General features: G+C 36.1%; 2 protein-coding genes across 23 annotated transcripts in view; one reads left to right on the forward strand and one right to left on the reverse strand.

Moving 5' to 3' along the window:
- The window catches only part of APBB2 (amyloid beta precursor protein binding family B member 2), a 339,655-nt gene extending 333,786 nt beyond the window's left edge, over positions 1–5,869 (forward strand). For 6 of the 21 annotated variants that reach the window (XM_033105673.1, XM_033105672.1, XM_033105682.1 and 3 more), the window contains one exon: positions 2,085–5,869. In XM_033105673.1, coding sequence (XP_032961564.1) covers positions 2,085–2,252 — 168 coding nt within the window. In that variant the 3' untranslated portion in view covers positions 2,253–5,869. The remainder of the gene's footprint in view (positions 1–2,084) is intronic. The other 15 variants (XM_033105683.1, XM_033105689.1, XM_033105684.1 and 12 more) reach the window with 5 other exon arrangements.
- The window catches only part of NSUN7 (NOP2/Sun RNA methyltransferase family member 7), a 35,155-nt gene continuing 23,542 nt past the window's right edge, over positions 3,378–14,990 (reverse strand). Inside the window, exons 11-12 of one of the 2 annotated variants that reach the window (XM_033105694.1) lie at positions 9,834–9,957; positions 3,378–9,318 (exon numbers count right to left, since the gene is read on the reverse strand). In XM_033105694.1, coding sequence (XP_032961585.1) covers positions 8,680–9,318; positions 9,834–9,957 — 763 coding nt within the window. In that variant the 3' untranslated portion in view covers positions 3,378–8,679. The remainder of the gene's footprint in view (positions 9,319–9,833; positions 9,958–14,990) is intronic. The other variant, XM_033105695.1, reaches the window with a different exon arrangement.

The following is a 14,990-nucleotide window of genomic DNA, read 5'->3' on the forward strand; positions in this document are numbered from 1 at the left end:
AGTTTAAAAGAAATTGCGGGAGTTCTGTGGTTTTGCATATGGTACATTGCTGGGTGAAGAAGGAAGGGAAAAGATGAAGTGGATGGCGGATGGCAAAGGTGAGGAATTAGAAAAGAGAGCTGATTGACTTTTATCATAAAAGATGCCTTTGAAATGGAGAGGGAAGGGAAGACCTGGTGCTGTGTACTCATTAGCTGGCTTTATTCTTGCCACAGTCCTTTGTTAGATGTACAACTTCCCCGCGCTCTGTGGAGCCAGGATACTTAGATATGCCTGCATGGAAGGGAGCCAGGGTGGCAGAGGGGTCAGCATGACCCTCCGGAGCAGGTGCAGGAGACAGAGACGGAATGAAGGGGCTGTGGGAATATAGAGGATGGGAGAGTTCAGCCAACCAGAAATGGAGGATGACTGTTGAGGTATTTCACAGAACTGAAAAGGATCCTAACAGATGGTTTTAGTTATAAAATGAATGGCTTTCAGCCTTAATTATACATTTCAAATGCTGATGACAATTAAATAGCTTTATCACTGATTAAGTCTTCTGATGCCCAAACCCATTTTCGCTCTAAGAAACAATTTTCACTCATTTGGTTAACTGTTTTAATTTTATTAGGGCCATCAGCTGAAGTGGCTCAGCCAGTCCTGTATAAGGCATGCTGACAAAAACCAAAACTTTCTTTACTCTCTGAATCCAGTGTTTGTAACTCAGAGTCTTTCCTCTTGATTCACATCTGTATGATTCTCCATCTGCAATATCTATGCATGAATTTATACCATCTGAAATATTTAGTGAAAACACATTCTTTTGAATCTACTTAATTTTTCAGCATATTTTGCAGCTGTGGTAGAGGCCCAGCTGAAGGTACTTTGGTGAAATTTAGAATAAAACAAGGGGATTGTGAATGAAATGCACGAGGTGCAGTTTTGACTCAGACAGGATGCACATACCCAGCATTGGGAATTCCCAGTCCAGCGTACACAGCTGCCCAAGCCTTAGAAGTATGTGGTCTGGGTTGGGATGCAGACCTAGCAAGATACCTTACCCAGAGGAGACCGTGATAAATCATTTCTGGTATGATTGGATTGCCAGGGGCTAGTTTTGTGGCCTGTGGGCTCTGACAGAGCATTGTGACTCCGCGTCTTGCTGTAGATGGTTTCTGCTTCTCGGGGGAAACATCCACCTGTTTCACAAGTGTCCTGAGGAACCTGTTAATATTTAAGTCGATTTTTAAGTATCAGCCATGGAATTATTTTGAAGTGCCTGGATTAGAAAAAACCATTTGGTAAATTTTAACTTTTTATCTAATTTTGAAGAATTACTTATCTTTGCATTAATACAAAGATAGGTAGATTATATTGTTATATTTTTGAAGGATAGAAACTGTCCATGGTGCCAGTGCTAATGGTTTTTTCAATTAATCTATTAAAATTTAGACTTGTATATAAAATGTGTCCTAAAATCTGTTAAGATGTCAATCTTATTTGTTAAAGCAGGAAATAGGGAAGAGAACAAACATTTATGATTGCCTTCTGCATTGCTAGGCCTATTTTAGGCATTCTACAAGTACTCTGTAATCATAACACGCTCTGTAAAGGTCCCCATTCTTCAGCCATTTTACAACTAAAGAATCGGAGATTTAATAACTTGGAGTTATATGGTTCAGAAGCAGTAAAGCCTAGACTGAAGCTGTGCCCTTTCTACTATGCTGTCTCTCCATTAGCCGCTGTATGTGTCTCTGAGGAAAATTTTAATTAATAATAGCTCTTCCCATCCTTTTTCATTAGCTCTTTGACTATGAGGTATGTGAATTGCAGCCTGTCAATATAGAGGACAAGTAGAGGGTGGAGATGGATGGAAGGAAAAGATGGCAAAAGCCAAAACACCTTTGAGGAGCCTAATGATATTTCAAGAGAGTTTAGAACGCTCCACTTTAAGAAAAAAATAATAAACTCTTGAATTCATGTTTAGGAGCTAGGTCATTAACTTTTGATAGTAAATGTTTTAGTGATGAATTAAGGTCACATTAAACAAGAAGGGAGCATATGTTATCAATGACCATCAAATACGTTTTGTTTTATTTCAGTTACGATACCAGAAGTGCTTGGTAGCGAGGCCGCCTTCACAGAAACTTCGACCACCTCCTCCGCCAGCAGACTCAGTGACCAGAAGAGTCACAACCAATGTAAAACGAGGGGTCTTGTCCCTCATTGACACTTTGAAACAGAAACGCCCTGTCACAGAAACGCCATAGCTACATATGTTAAAGGATTCTGTAATATTTACCTGAAGATTGAATAGCTACACTAAAGATGAACTGATATCCGACCTTCCATTCAGTTGCTGATGCTTTGTCTTCAGAGAATTTATCCTTAACCAAACAGTGTTAGACAAGCATGTTCTCTCGTCTTGCCACCATCATGTGATATGAAAAGAAGCATGACTAATTTTTTGCTGTCAGTAAGTTACATCATGAGCAGTGGAAGGTCTTTTTCTTATTGTAAATATCGTGAACATTACTTAACTTCACACACAGAAGAATGTGGCCACACCCCTCCTAGTGAACTAATGCTAAGTCCTTGGAGTGAATGACACCTGAATTAGTTTCACTGTCTTCTTGACCGGATCTGTCACAAGCAACTTTGAAGTCCAACAGCACCTGGCCCTGTTTTCAGCATTGGAGTAGACCCTGTATACCAGATACCATTGAAATGCCGTAAAAATAGGATGTTTTAGTTTTTCATAAAATGAACCTTTTGGTTGACAAAATTGGCTCTTGGCATCAGTATAGAAACCAACTGACAGCTTTCCTTGATGAGCTCTTTGACACATGGACACCATTTCATGTCTACAGCTGTTTGTGGGATGTTGCAGGGGGAAAAAAAGTGAAACTTCAAAATTGAAAAACCAAATTTCAGAAATTAAAATCGAAAAAATTAGCCTTTTTTCCCAGATGGTTTTCAAACTGATTAAGAGAAAGAGATTATCAAAATCATAATGCATTTGGGTGGGACATATTCAAACTTCTGCCTTATATTGTACAGTGCAGCTAGAGAATTATAGTTCACTATGGCCATTCTCTACATAAACATTAAAATGGAATATTCCTCATAAGCCTTTCGTCCTTAGTTTGCTAATTAGCAAATATGCAATTTGGAGTTGAGGAAATGTCATTTATATTTCACATCTTCACCACCATGTTTTGTTAGTCCAAGTCCACCTCCGAAGTAAACATTCTGCTAGGATTCTCGGAGATCTAGCTCAATCTCGGCTATCTAGCTCAATCTTACTTTACCCTAATGCTTTTTGCCCAGAAAGCTGTCTGTCCATCATGTATTGTCCATGGCAACAAATTATATTAAATTGAACCTTTCTTGAATTTATGTATTTAGTATTAGACTTTGTTGGACTCCACTAGAGTTATTTTAAAATCTATATTGTTTTCCATTTTATTTTCAAGAGTTAAAAATTTCCTATCACAGCAAAATATGCATAAAACAATGGACTATTTAACAATTTCCCCAAAAATAGCACTTTCCTGCTTCTCTCTCTATAAATATGAAACTTAGCTGTAAAAATTCACATATTTAGACCCTTGTTGACATTGTTTTAAAAGGAATTTACTAAGGAGATCAATCTAAACATTAGTGTTGTTTTTTAATGTCAAAATTAACATTTTACAACACCTAGTAATAAAAGTAACTGCTTTATTCACTGCTATGTACTTGTCAAATGGTTTCCACATTCTTGTCACATTTGAGCCTTATATGGGAGAGAAGGTACTAAATGTATCTGAGAAAAGTAGGAAGTACCAGGAGGCTCAGTCACCCAGCCTAAGATCTCACAAAAGTTAATGAAAAAACCAGAATCAGGACCCACGCTTCCCAACTCCCAGTTACAAGTTACGTTTCCACACCAGTCGGGAAGTCTTTCCAAAATTACTCTGGGCATATCCAGTTGTCAGGAAATCTTAGAATTCCCTGGATAAGTAGCGAAATGTATTCAAATTACTCACACAGTGGTATGAATGATAAACCTTGCCTTCTCTCTGTCCAGGACTGTTTCCCTGCAGTGCCTCAAACTTGTTACAGAGGACAGGATTCCACGTGCAGTACCGCCTGTTCAACCAGCCAGGTTTTCCAGGGATGATGTTACGTGGTAGATTTCTGATTCATGATACTAGGCTACCAGAGAACATGATGGAATGAGTAGGTGGCCTCCTGCCTCTGTTCTCTCAGAATTTTGGAATTGTTGCTAGCACCTTAGTGTTAGGACAAAAAAGATGCCACTCTAGAAATGAGTTCTACTGCTCACCAGCTTATGTACCTCTATCCGAAGTAACCAATACCATCTTAAAGTATTGCATTAAGAAATTCCTTCCTGTGCCCTTTGAAAGCTGTTCAAAATTCAATCATGATCTTTCATCTTGATCTCCACAGTGAAATGTTTCAGTGTAATACACTTCAAAATTCGGAACAAGTAGTCCACTTTTATATTGGAAATCTCTACCAGAACCCCCTGTTTATTTTTAAGGCATATGTTTGTTTGTTTTCAGGATCAAGAATACTGAACTAGCTTTAAGTAGCAAACTGATTTATATATGCAATTATAGGATACTTTAGGATGAATGATAGCCTTTATGTATTGAAAACTTTACTGCAGATACTTTGTTTTGAAGATAGCTTTGCATACTAAATGCGATTAATTTTGTAGAATTAATTATGTTAAACAGTACGTTCAGACACATTCTGCCATGGCCAAAAAGTATGTATGAAAGTATGTGTGTATTTTTCTGTGAAAGGGTGCCAGTGTTTTACCTGATATTGTAGTGACACTTCAGTTACCTATGCATTCTTTGTATCTGTGACTCGGTAAACAGGCAGCCATGTTCACTATGCCTTGTATGTCTTACCATTTTTTAATCAACCTGTTAAATACAGCTTAAAATATTTTTATTTTATTTATTCTATTTTTACGGAAATATACTGCATTATTGTGTTAATGTGTTATCTTCCCTGGATATTATCTCACACTGTATCCAGGTCTAAGTAATCTCAGTGAACTATATACATTGCCTAAAAGGTGGTTTTGTAATGACTTGTAGTCACATTTTATTAGAGTATGTAGAAGAAAAGGCAAAATGCTTCAAGTTCCCTTTGGTTTTTGAAAGCTACACAGCCCCAGACCCGCCGCCTCGTCTGTGTGCTCCTGGGCAGCGTCAAGGGGAACGGCCAACATGCCTGTGGCTAAAAGTTTTCCTTTGCAAACGGAAGCACCGTTTCTATATCCTTCACAACAGTGTGATCGCATCTAAAGGAGAGACACAAGTTGTTTGTTTCCACCCGTAGCTAATGAGGACCATTATTTTTGTTTGTGTCTGTCTGATGCATGAAGCCACGTTAGGCTCATTTCCATTAAAATAAGTTCTTGGTGTAAATTGTTGGCACTGCTACTTCTTAAAAAAATCCACTTTATGATTTTATGATGGGCACTGGTGAGACGATTCTACAGAAGGTAGTTTACTAGAAGCCCTAAATCTTTCCTCCTTTTCTTGTATGACACACTCGTTTCATAAGCATTGCAACACAAATTCAAGATTTTAAGAACATGAAAAAAATAATTCTCTGATGTTAGCACAATTTAACTAGTAAAACCATTCGCTCTCCAGTGTGCCAGGCTTACTTAACCTAATACACAGCTTGACATGTGTTACACGGCCAGTAAAATGAAGTTTAATTTATTTCAGCTTCAGGGAAAAAATACTGTTCACTCTTTATCGATGAGAGCACCCCCTGCCATCCAAAGCAGTTTGTTTATCCTGAAAGAACATTTGGTTTTGCTTTCTGCCCCTTTTGCTGTTGTCCACTTTTACACATTTAAATGTAACATGTTGTGAGAATAAACTTAGCTGCATAAAGTGTTTGGCTCATTTATCTGACATCTCAGTCATATATATCCAGGAATAGAAATAGAAGTTTAGTGTCTCTTCACTAGTCATTTTCAGAATTATTCTTACCTCAAATTAAAAATAATTTTAGTAATGTAATTAGTTACATCAGTAACTGTTGTGATTAGTTATTGCCTATTTCCACCTGGTAAGAACTAGAAAGTAAATTTTGAGTCATTTATCACACTGTTCTTATTTGGAAGAATAGTGGACATTCTGGATGCACAAGCCCATTTAGTCACCAGCTTGAGGCTTGTGTAAGCAGTCCTTCTAGTGCTAAGATAGTCTGTTTTCAATTTCCTTTAAGAACCTGACACAGAATGAAGAATAAAGTTTTTCAAGCACTAAATCCCAAGTCAAAGGTAACTAGAAAAACAAGTCAGTTGAATCTGATTTAGTTTAACTGTTAGATATGTGGAAGACGATAAATAGAATTTAAAGTATGGACCCATTTTTGGCTCATCTTCCATTTCCCCTGGTAGTTTATCTCTTACTCTTTCAAAGGCAGTTACTCTCAAGGAACAAAATTTCATTTTGGTTTCAGGTATTATAGTGATAAATAATTTCAGATAAAAATCTGAATTTGCTATTGGATTATCTAAATAAACAGTAACTCCATTATTTTAGATTTTTGCAACACTTGATTCTAAGAAGCTCAAGAAAGAAGACTGTCAGTGTTACCAATACTCTCTTTCACTAGAATGCTCACATACTGTTTTTATTCCAAGTACTTTTTACTATTTAATTTTTTTAAATAATTGGTATGTCATTCTTAGAAAAATCTCAAAGAAGAAAACCGCAGGTTTAATTATGAGTGGTTTAATTCGGAGTCTCCATATACTTCTAAAGAGAAAAATAATTTAGTGACAAGATGCATGTTATGAGATACTGAATATAAGTGGTTCAAGTTGTGACATGACATGAATCATGCTGCTAGAGAGATCAGAAAAATATCCTGAACTATTTCATGTATTTTCTTAACATCACAAAAAATTAAAATCTCAAACCTGCTACTTTTGCACAATGGAGTACTTACTTTTCCAGCCTGAGGCAGGGGGAAGAGGGCAGGAAAAAGATAAAAGATTCCTGGGATAAAATAGCAGCTCTTCACCAAAAACCAAGTTCAGTTCAACTGCACCAGCCCTCCAGAGGTACAGAACACTCTACGCCAGAGAGGGGGAATAAGGATGAAACTAATTTTTAGAGCAAAGCAATACATCGTTTTTGATTTTTTAAATTAGTAAAATAAGCTGAGCACTCAAAATATTTCTGTACATTTTAAGAGTCATGAGAATGCTTTCAGAATTTAAAATGCAATAAGCCTCGTTCGAGTATAAAAAGTTTTGTTTCTTCACTGATAATTTTTACCAATAAATGCAAATCTTCAACTAAAAGAAAAGTAACTTACTGCTACTAAAATTATATTCACCATCTCTTATCCTCACTTCAAGTTAGAAAAGATAGAATATAAGAGCTGAAATAGACCTAAACATTCATCTAGAAGAAGATAATGTTCTACTAAAATCATGCCATCTGAACTGAACATTTAGAGATTTATGGAGCACTATTCAACACAACTGGATTCTGAAAATAGAACTAAATTCAAACTAAATGTGTCTGTACATTTTTTAAACAATAGGACTTATAGTTGTAACTTACTCGATTTCACGTCAAGCAGTTTCTTTTGCCATAATGAAAAAAGATCGATAGACCCAGAAATGATAATCATACCAACTTTTGATACGCAATTGATAATTCATTCAAAATGAACTGACTTTTAATATAATTAACATAGTGCTGTATTTTAATTGCGCATCAGAAATGATTTACCAAAATTTGATTACTGTGTGCCATTTGCAATGACTTGTAGATTTTAGTATTTGACCTGATCTTTGAATAGAATCAGACATTGTTACGGGTTTCTTCAACAATAGATGTCACTTGTATTCAACAGTTTGCCTCTTCCTCAGAATTATTACTATTTAGATGGAAAATTGCTCACAGTCACTTTTTTACAACAATATTTGGCATAAATAGCAGGGAGAGCTGATTATGTTCGATCTGCTCAGGGTCCTGGAAGCTCTCAACAGTTTTCACTCTGTAAATGGACATCTGAACTCCCCTCGCCTGGAACTTTGGAACTTATCCTTTCTACTCATCCTCAATCACATCACAAAACTTATAGCACCCCCTGCTTAAAGACTAGTTTGATATTTGAGAATCTCAATAATGACTGAAAATGCTCAACTACAACAGACTAGACGCTGAAGAGCAATCTGAAGTCGTTGCAGAGGGCAGCGTCTTTTCCATAGCTGCTTTCTATTAAACTGCCTCACAAATTAAGTTTGAAAAAAGGCCTGTCATGAGGCAAATTTTTCCCTTCAGGAAAAATTGTTGCAGCTTTTTTTTCAAAAGTGGTGTCCTAAGTCCACACTGAAAGTGAACAAGAGTGAGACAAGTTCCAACAGTTGATACTGAGTCTACAAGTGGACATTCTAGAACAGATCAGCATTGAGTTGTTGAAATCTCTTAATTTTGCTTTGCTTAACCACCTCCATTATTGTTTCTCATTTGTCTTAATTCTCTTGAAGGTAATATCACATTTAGACGAAACTAAGTGACCAAAAGGATGTGTATCTTGTGTAGGAATGTCTAACCTTCAGAGAAATAGCAGACTTTGAAAAAAAATCAACTGCTCTTGACCCCTGTTAAAAACAAAAAAAATACAAGACAGTCAAAGCCATGGTCGGCGATATCTGAGGAGGGAGGAAGGTAAGTTTTCTTTAGGCTTTTCCCCTTTTCTGGATATTGGTGGTGTGGAAAAGTAACTGGGCACAACAGTCTTGGGTCCAACCCAATGATAGTAAAAATGTTGAGTTGGTATCTGAGGTCTGATCACTTGGGGACTTGAAAATGGCAGCATTACTGGAGGCAAAACAATCTCTACAGGTTTCAGTGCAACCATTCTGTCCTCTGGGCGATGTCTTATGAAGTGTGTCGGACGTTCATACGGTCTGGAGGGAGCTGTGTTCTTCATAAATGCGGGCACTAAAGGGTTGGTGGCAGGCTTGTTGGGTTTTTTGACCTGTGAGGGAGGACCCACTTGAGTTGTATTTTTCTGTGGAAGAGATGCTTTCGTTGTTGATGTTTCTGACCGATTAGCATTTGCATTCGTTTCTCGATTCAGGAACTCAGCAATTTTCATCTGGATGCTGTTACCATCAGTAGTGGAAGCTTTTGGCAATGATGTTTTTGATTTTTTCTTCTTCTTCTCTTGTTTTGAAGGTTTACCCAACTCAATCCCATCCAGTAGACCCTTTGCTGCAGCGCGAGCCAAAACATCTTTCACAGACACTGTCTCAGATGGGTCCCGCTACAATTAAAGAAGCAGTTAATAAATGTGAGAGTTAACTATTAATGGGAATATTACAAATATTTATCAGTGTTTAAGCAAAAATAAGAGTATGTCATACTAATAAAAAATGGTTTTTTAGGCCTTAGTCCCTAATATATCCCATAAGCCTCAGCAAATGACTTTTTTTGTACTTAAACTTCCCCATTTATGAACCTGAAAAAAAAAACAAAACAGAATTACAGAGCTTATTTCTTATATGTAAAATAGACTCAGTGAATGCTGGCAAAGTGCTTGTTTGTAGAGGTGGGGGTGGAGGTCAGACAAGGAAGGAGCCCTCAGAAGTACAAAGATAGAAATAGGGATTTTTTTATTTTATTTTTTTGCTACACAGTAATAATATTTTCGGCCCTTTAGCTATTTATAAAATAAGCACACCACTACAAAATGTTCATAAAGTTACTAGGTCCCTTTTATGATGCTTTGTTGATTCTTAATTACAAAGTATATACATTGGGATTTTTATTTCCCCTTACCTCCCTTGTTAGAACAGAAAGAAAACAGCCATTGGTAATTTCAGATGGTTCTATTCTGAAAAATTTATCTGTAGACAAATGTATTTCCTTTAAGGAGCACAGTGGAAGGACGGGAGGACTGGGCCTGCAGTGGACAGGAGCAAACAGTTCACAATTAGAATGGCTGATTTGCCAATCAAGGGAGACAGTAAATTGCAACAAATATTCTTCTATTATGTTTAACCAATCATTTAAACAAAAATTCCAAATAGGGATAAAATGCTGAAGCAGTACAATACTACTGAGGCAGGATAGGTAGTCTAGAAAATCGACAACCCCCTCCAGGATACGAGGTGAGGCGCCTCCCTGGTTACACAAGTAACGGTATCTGGCAGCTGCAGCTAAAGAAGAACAAGAACGAGTTTCATGCAGCAAGGCTAATCCCTTGGACCAGGACCTGATCTTTAGCTAATTATAACATCATTATAATGTCATTGACATTGTGGTTACTACAACTCCCATCATACATCTGACGCCATGCCAGTTCTGGAAGAGAAATTAGGAAGGAACTGAGGATCCCACCTACTGGGAGGAAACTAAGAAGCCATGTCCATGGGACATCACCAAATCCTGCCCCTGGGAGGTAGAAATACCCCTGGTCAGGACTTCCTCAGTGCCACTCGCTCTCTGAGTTCACCCACACTTCCCTCTCACGTGTGTACTTTCAATAAATTTCCTGTGCTTTCTTGTGTCTGTCTCCCTCTTGAATTCTTTCTCGTGTGGAGCCAAGAAGCTGGTCACCACTGCTCTGCATTGAGTCCTCTCTTGGACATCTCCGTGAGCCTCCGGTAACACTATTATAACTTTAAAACTCTAATATTTCATGTTCATAATTTATGCTTCTTTCCAAGTCCTCCATCTTTAAACAACCATGTATGCCAAGAATACCAACCTTTCAACAAATTAAAAACTCTTCCCCAAGTCATTAATATGTTAACAAAAAATGCTCCCATTATCAAAATATGTAAATAAGTATAGTAATCACAAAGGTACAATCCAAAATATCCTTTTCTTCCACATGTTGTCAAAATACAAAAGGTATGACTTCTTTGTTACTTTTTGCACAATTACAATGGGCTTCCATTTTAACTACATTATTCTTCCCAATAACTGTTTTGAGTATTAATGGATGAGTTATGCAGTGTTCAAGAAAGTACATAACAAAGAAAAGACTTTGTGTCAGAAATACAAAAATCTCTAATCACTAATATATTTAAAATAAAACTTTTTATATTTACTATTTAATTTCTCATTAAATAGTAAGTGGTTCATTTGTAAATAATAATTCTTATATCTCCATGCTTTTACAATTAAAATATATTTAAAGCAATAAATACTTTTCTACATACATTAAAATATCAGGAACTCTTTTATTAATAATTTTGTATATTATATTCTGAAATTTAAAACCATTTAAAATGTATATTCATTATTTGCCTACTAAGTGCAAAGTACATAAATAAAATTCTGATTGATTCTCTTACATTGTTTACAATTTAGTTGGAGAAACTAATCAGTTTACAATAATAAAGATAAATATAAAAATGCTAAGCCAAGGAGAGACAAAATTATGTAGCAGTACAAAATAAAGTACAATTAACTCTGGGCCTGGGAGATGGGAAACATGAAGACTTCACAGAGGAAGCAGCATCAGGGCTATTTCTTGAAGAATCAGTAAGTTTCCAGTAAGGGATAGAAGGTGATTCTGGACAGAAAGAAGAACATGAACAAAAACGCCCAAGTGTCATGAAAATGTATGTTCAGGGTACAGCGAGTATTTCCACGTGTCTCGGGCATAAGGTGAGTAAGGGGATATAGAGGTCACTCGGTGTGGGCAGACACACATGACTTCAAATAACACGCCAGGGTATGGCAAATGGTGGCACTTATATAAATGTTAAGGCTGAACTGAGCTGTATATGTTCTAAAGGCAAGAGAGCTGGTTGCTCCTTCCACCATCCCTGTAACAACACAATGAGTTTCTGAGGCCTGTTCATATATGTTCTCTACAAAAATATTTCTATGTCAAAAATAGTTTTTACTTATATATGAGGTAAACAATACTCTCTGAAAATGATTATTTCTTACCAATTTGGAACATATTCAGCTCCAGAATGTAAATATGAAGGCTGGGATTTTTGTCAGTTTTAATTCACTGATACATTCATAGGATGTAGAACACTGCCTGGTACATAGTAAGCATTCAATAAATATTTATTTAATGGACTGTAATATATTTTAACTACACATAGGCTTTTTTAATGGTAATAATCCATAGTTAGGATTGGTCAAGTTACCTTACAGAAATTGCCTGTACATAACAAAATGATTTCCAAACCCTAATTTATAGCCCATTTCTTTGAATAATAAAGTAAGTTCATACCCAGAGTCTCACACCTAACTTAGACGATGGCATTTGGGAGATTTTGAGTTGATGATATTTGGATATTGTATGATTTCATTTAAATGAAATGGCTAGAACAGGCAAGTCCATAGAGACGGAAAGTAGGTTGATAGGAGCTAGGGGAACAGGGAAATGAGAAGTGACTGCTTAGTGGGTCTGAAGTTTCTTTTGGGGGTGATGAAAATGTTCTGAAATTAGTGGTGATGGTTACACAACTTTCTGAATATACTAAAAAGCACTGAATTGTACACTTTAAAATGATGAATTATGGTTTGTGAATTATATTTCAATTTTAAAAACTTATTAAAACAGAAACAGCTCCATGCATTTAGAGTATACATTATCTGTAACATAACATATATAGGCGTACCTTGTTTCATTGTGCTTCTCTTTATTGTGCTTCATAGGTGTTGCGTTTTGTTTTTTTTTACAGATTGAAGGCAAGACCCTTCTACTAGCAAAAAAGATTGCAACTTGTGTTATTGCGGTGCTCTGAAACCAAATCCACAATATCTCCAAGGTATGCCTGTACACATACATTCCTATGGCTGATATCTGACTGGTACACACTGGTATGGCTGGACCAGAGGTAAAAATATCACTGCTCGGCTTGGTGCCCTCTAGCTACCTCAGCTTTCCTAGTGTCCCTCCAGACCTTCACATAATAGAAGGAGAAAAAGGGTTATACCTGCCTCAATAAGAGACCTCTGGACCCTGCCCCAGCTGCTAAACACTTTGGTGTTTGGAGGTGGAGAGATACAGGAAGGAAATTATTAACCTCATTATGCATCTTTGGATTGTTTTATTTGATACAAAGATGTGCGTAAGGGTTCTTACAATTTAAAAATTAATAAAATTTGAGAAGAAAACCATTTAAAATTATAGTAGTTGAAGCATTGTCATATTAGTATAGAAATAGCCAAACAAACATCAACAGAACAGAATAGAATTACAGACTCACACAGAAGTATATTTGGGATTGTAGCATGCAAAAACCGTGGCATTTTAAATCAGTGAGGAGAGAGGAGAAGGATTTCGGGGGGAAATAAAGCATGATCCATACTTTACTCTTTTACCAAAATAAACAGCAGATAAACCTATTATTTAAATATAAAAATACTAAAGGAAAACTGGTAAAAGAATTTATAAGCCGAGGGTCAACATAACAAAAAAATGTAGAAGCCATAAGGAAAAGATTGACAGAATCTACAAGATTGATAGAATGATTGATGGATTGATAGAATCTACACAGAATTGAGATTTCAATAAAGCAAAATTGTTATTTAAAAATATTTGTAGTTCCTATGAAAACAGCTAATATCCCTAACATACAATGACAAAACATAGAAAAAAGATGAATAATACAGTTGAAAAAGTGGTAAAGAACATAAATAGGCTACATTTATTGAACATTTATTATGTGCCAAGCGCTGTTCACGTATTAATACATTCAGTCTCCACAAAGATGCAATGAGGTAGGTAATACAATCCATATATGTTACAACCACCTTTCCTTCTTCTCCTTTCAGAGCACCCTTAACAAAGAAACACATTGTCCTGGGTGTTAAAATCTCTAGAATGCTAAACAAAGGGACAACTCAAGAATGTGGCTCTCTTCCCCAATGGCAAAGCAGAGTTTAGGTAAGAAATCTTTTGAGAGGATGACAAACACTGAAAAAGCTCTGTTCTTGAACTTCCTTCCTCCCTCCCTCCTCCTTTTCTTCTTCCTTCCCTCCTTTTCTTCTTTCTTCTCCTTCCTCTCATTTCTACATATCTATCTTAGATAAAAATTAGAAGTAAATCATGGGGGCATATTAACATGTTTACTTGAATTAAAACACAAAGTCAGACTTTTCCTGACAAGGTCAATCTGTTTTTGACATGAGAACTAGTATTGTAAAATAGGTAATAAATTCAGCATTTTCCATAAATTGAAAAAGATAAATCTGCAGATCCAAACATTTAACAGAAATATATTTAACTATATTACATACATAATATAATATTCCAGAAATAACATATTTTGCAACTATTTAAATTTATAATGAAAAATATTAAATGTCATCTTTAAAATATAGAAAAAAATCGTAGCGTTATTAAAAAATTTTTAGGGAGTATTTGAAGAGTATTCTTTCAAATATCGCAAAAATGTTTGAAGACTACTCACTCTTAATTTCCCCCACACGTCACAGCTCAGTGAGTAGACAGCGAATGTGCCCAAACTCATTGATAGAGAAATGAAAATTTAATTAACAATGAGCTCTCGTCTTTTCACCCCTCAGACGGGTAAAGATTTAAAAGTTTGATAAAACCCTGTATTTGTGAAGCTGTGGGGAAACAGGTATATGGAGGATATACTGGGGGAGCCAAAAAAATGTATACACATGACTTGTATTCATCTTTTGTTATCGGTATATATTGAGTATTACAATTTTAATACAGTTTTTTCCTTTCTTAAAGTGGGTATACAGTTTTTTTGGCACCCTCTGTATTTTGATGAGTAATTTGACAATACCAATTAAAACTTAAAATGTCTACAACCTTTGGTGCCGGAAAACCTGAAAGACTACAAATGATACTGTTAATGATTATACCTACAAGGGTGGAATTTGGAAAAACTTATTAGTTTTAAGTTAGCATTTCTGTAATTTTGAAGTTTCTACAATAGGGGACAAGAAAAAAGTTGCATTAACACAGGTAATGATGGCTAAAGT

Source organism: Rhinolophus ferrumequinum, chromosome 5 (assembly GCF_004115265.2).
Source record: "Rhinolophus ferrumequinum isolate MPI-CBG mRhiFer1 chromosome 5, mRhiFer1_v1.p, whole genome shotgun sequence".
Classification (NCBI taxonomy): Eukaryota; Metazoa; Chordata; class Mammalia; order Chiroptera; family Rhinolophidae; genus Rhinolophus; species Rhinolophus ferrumequinum.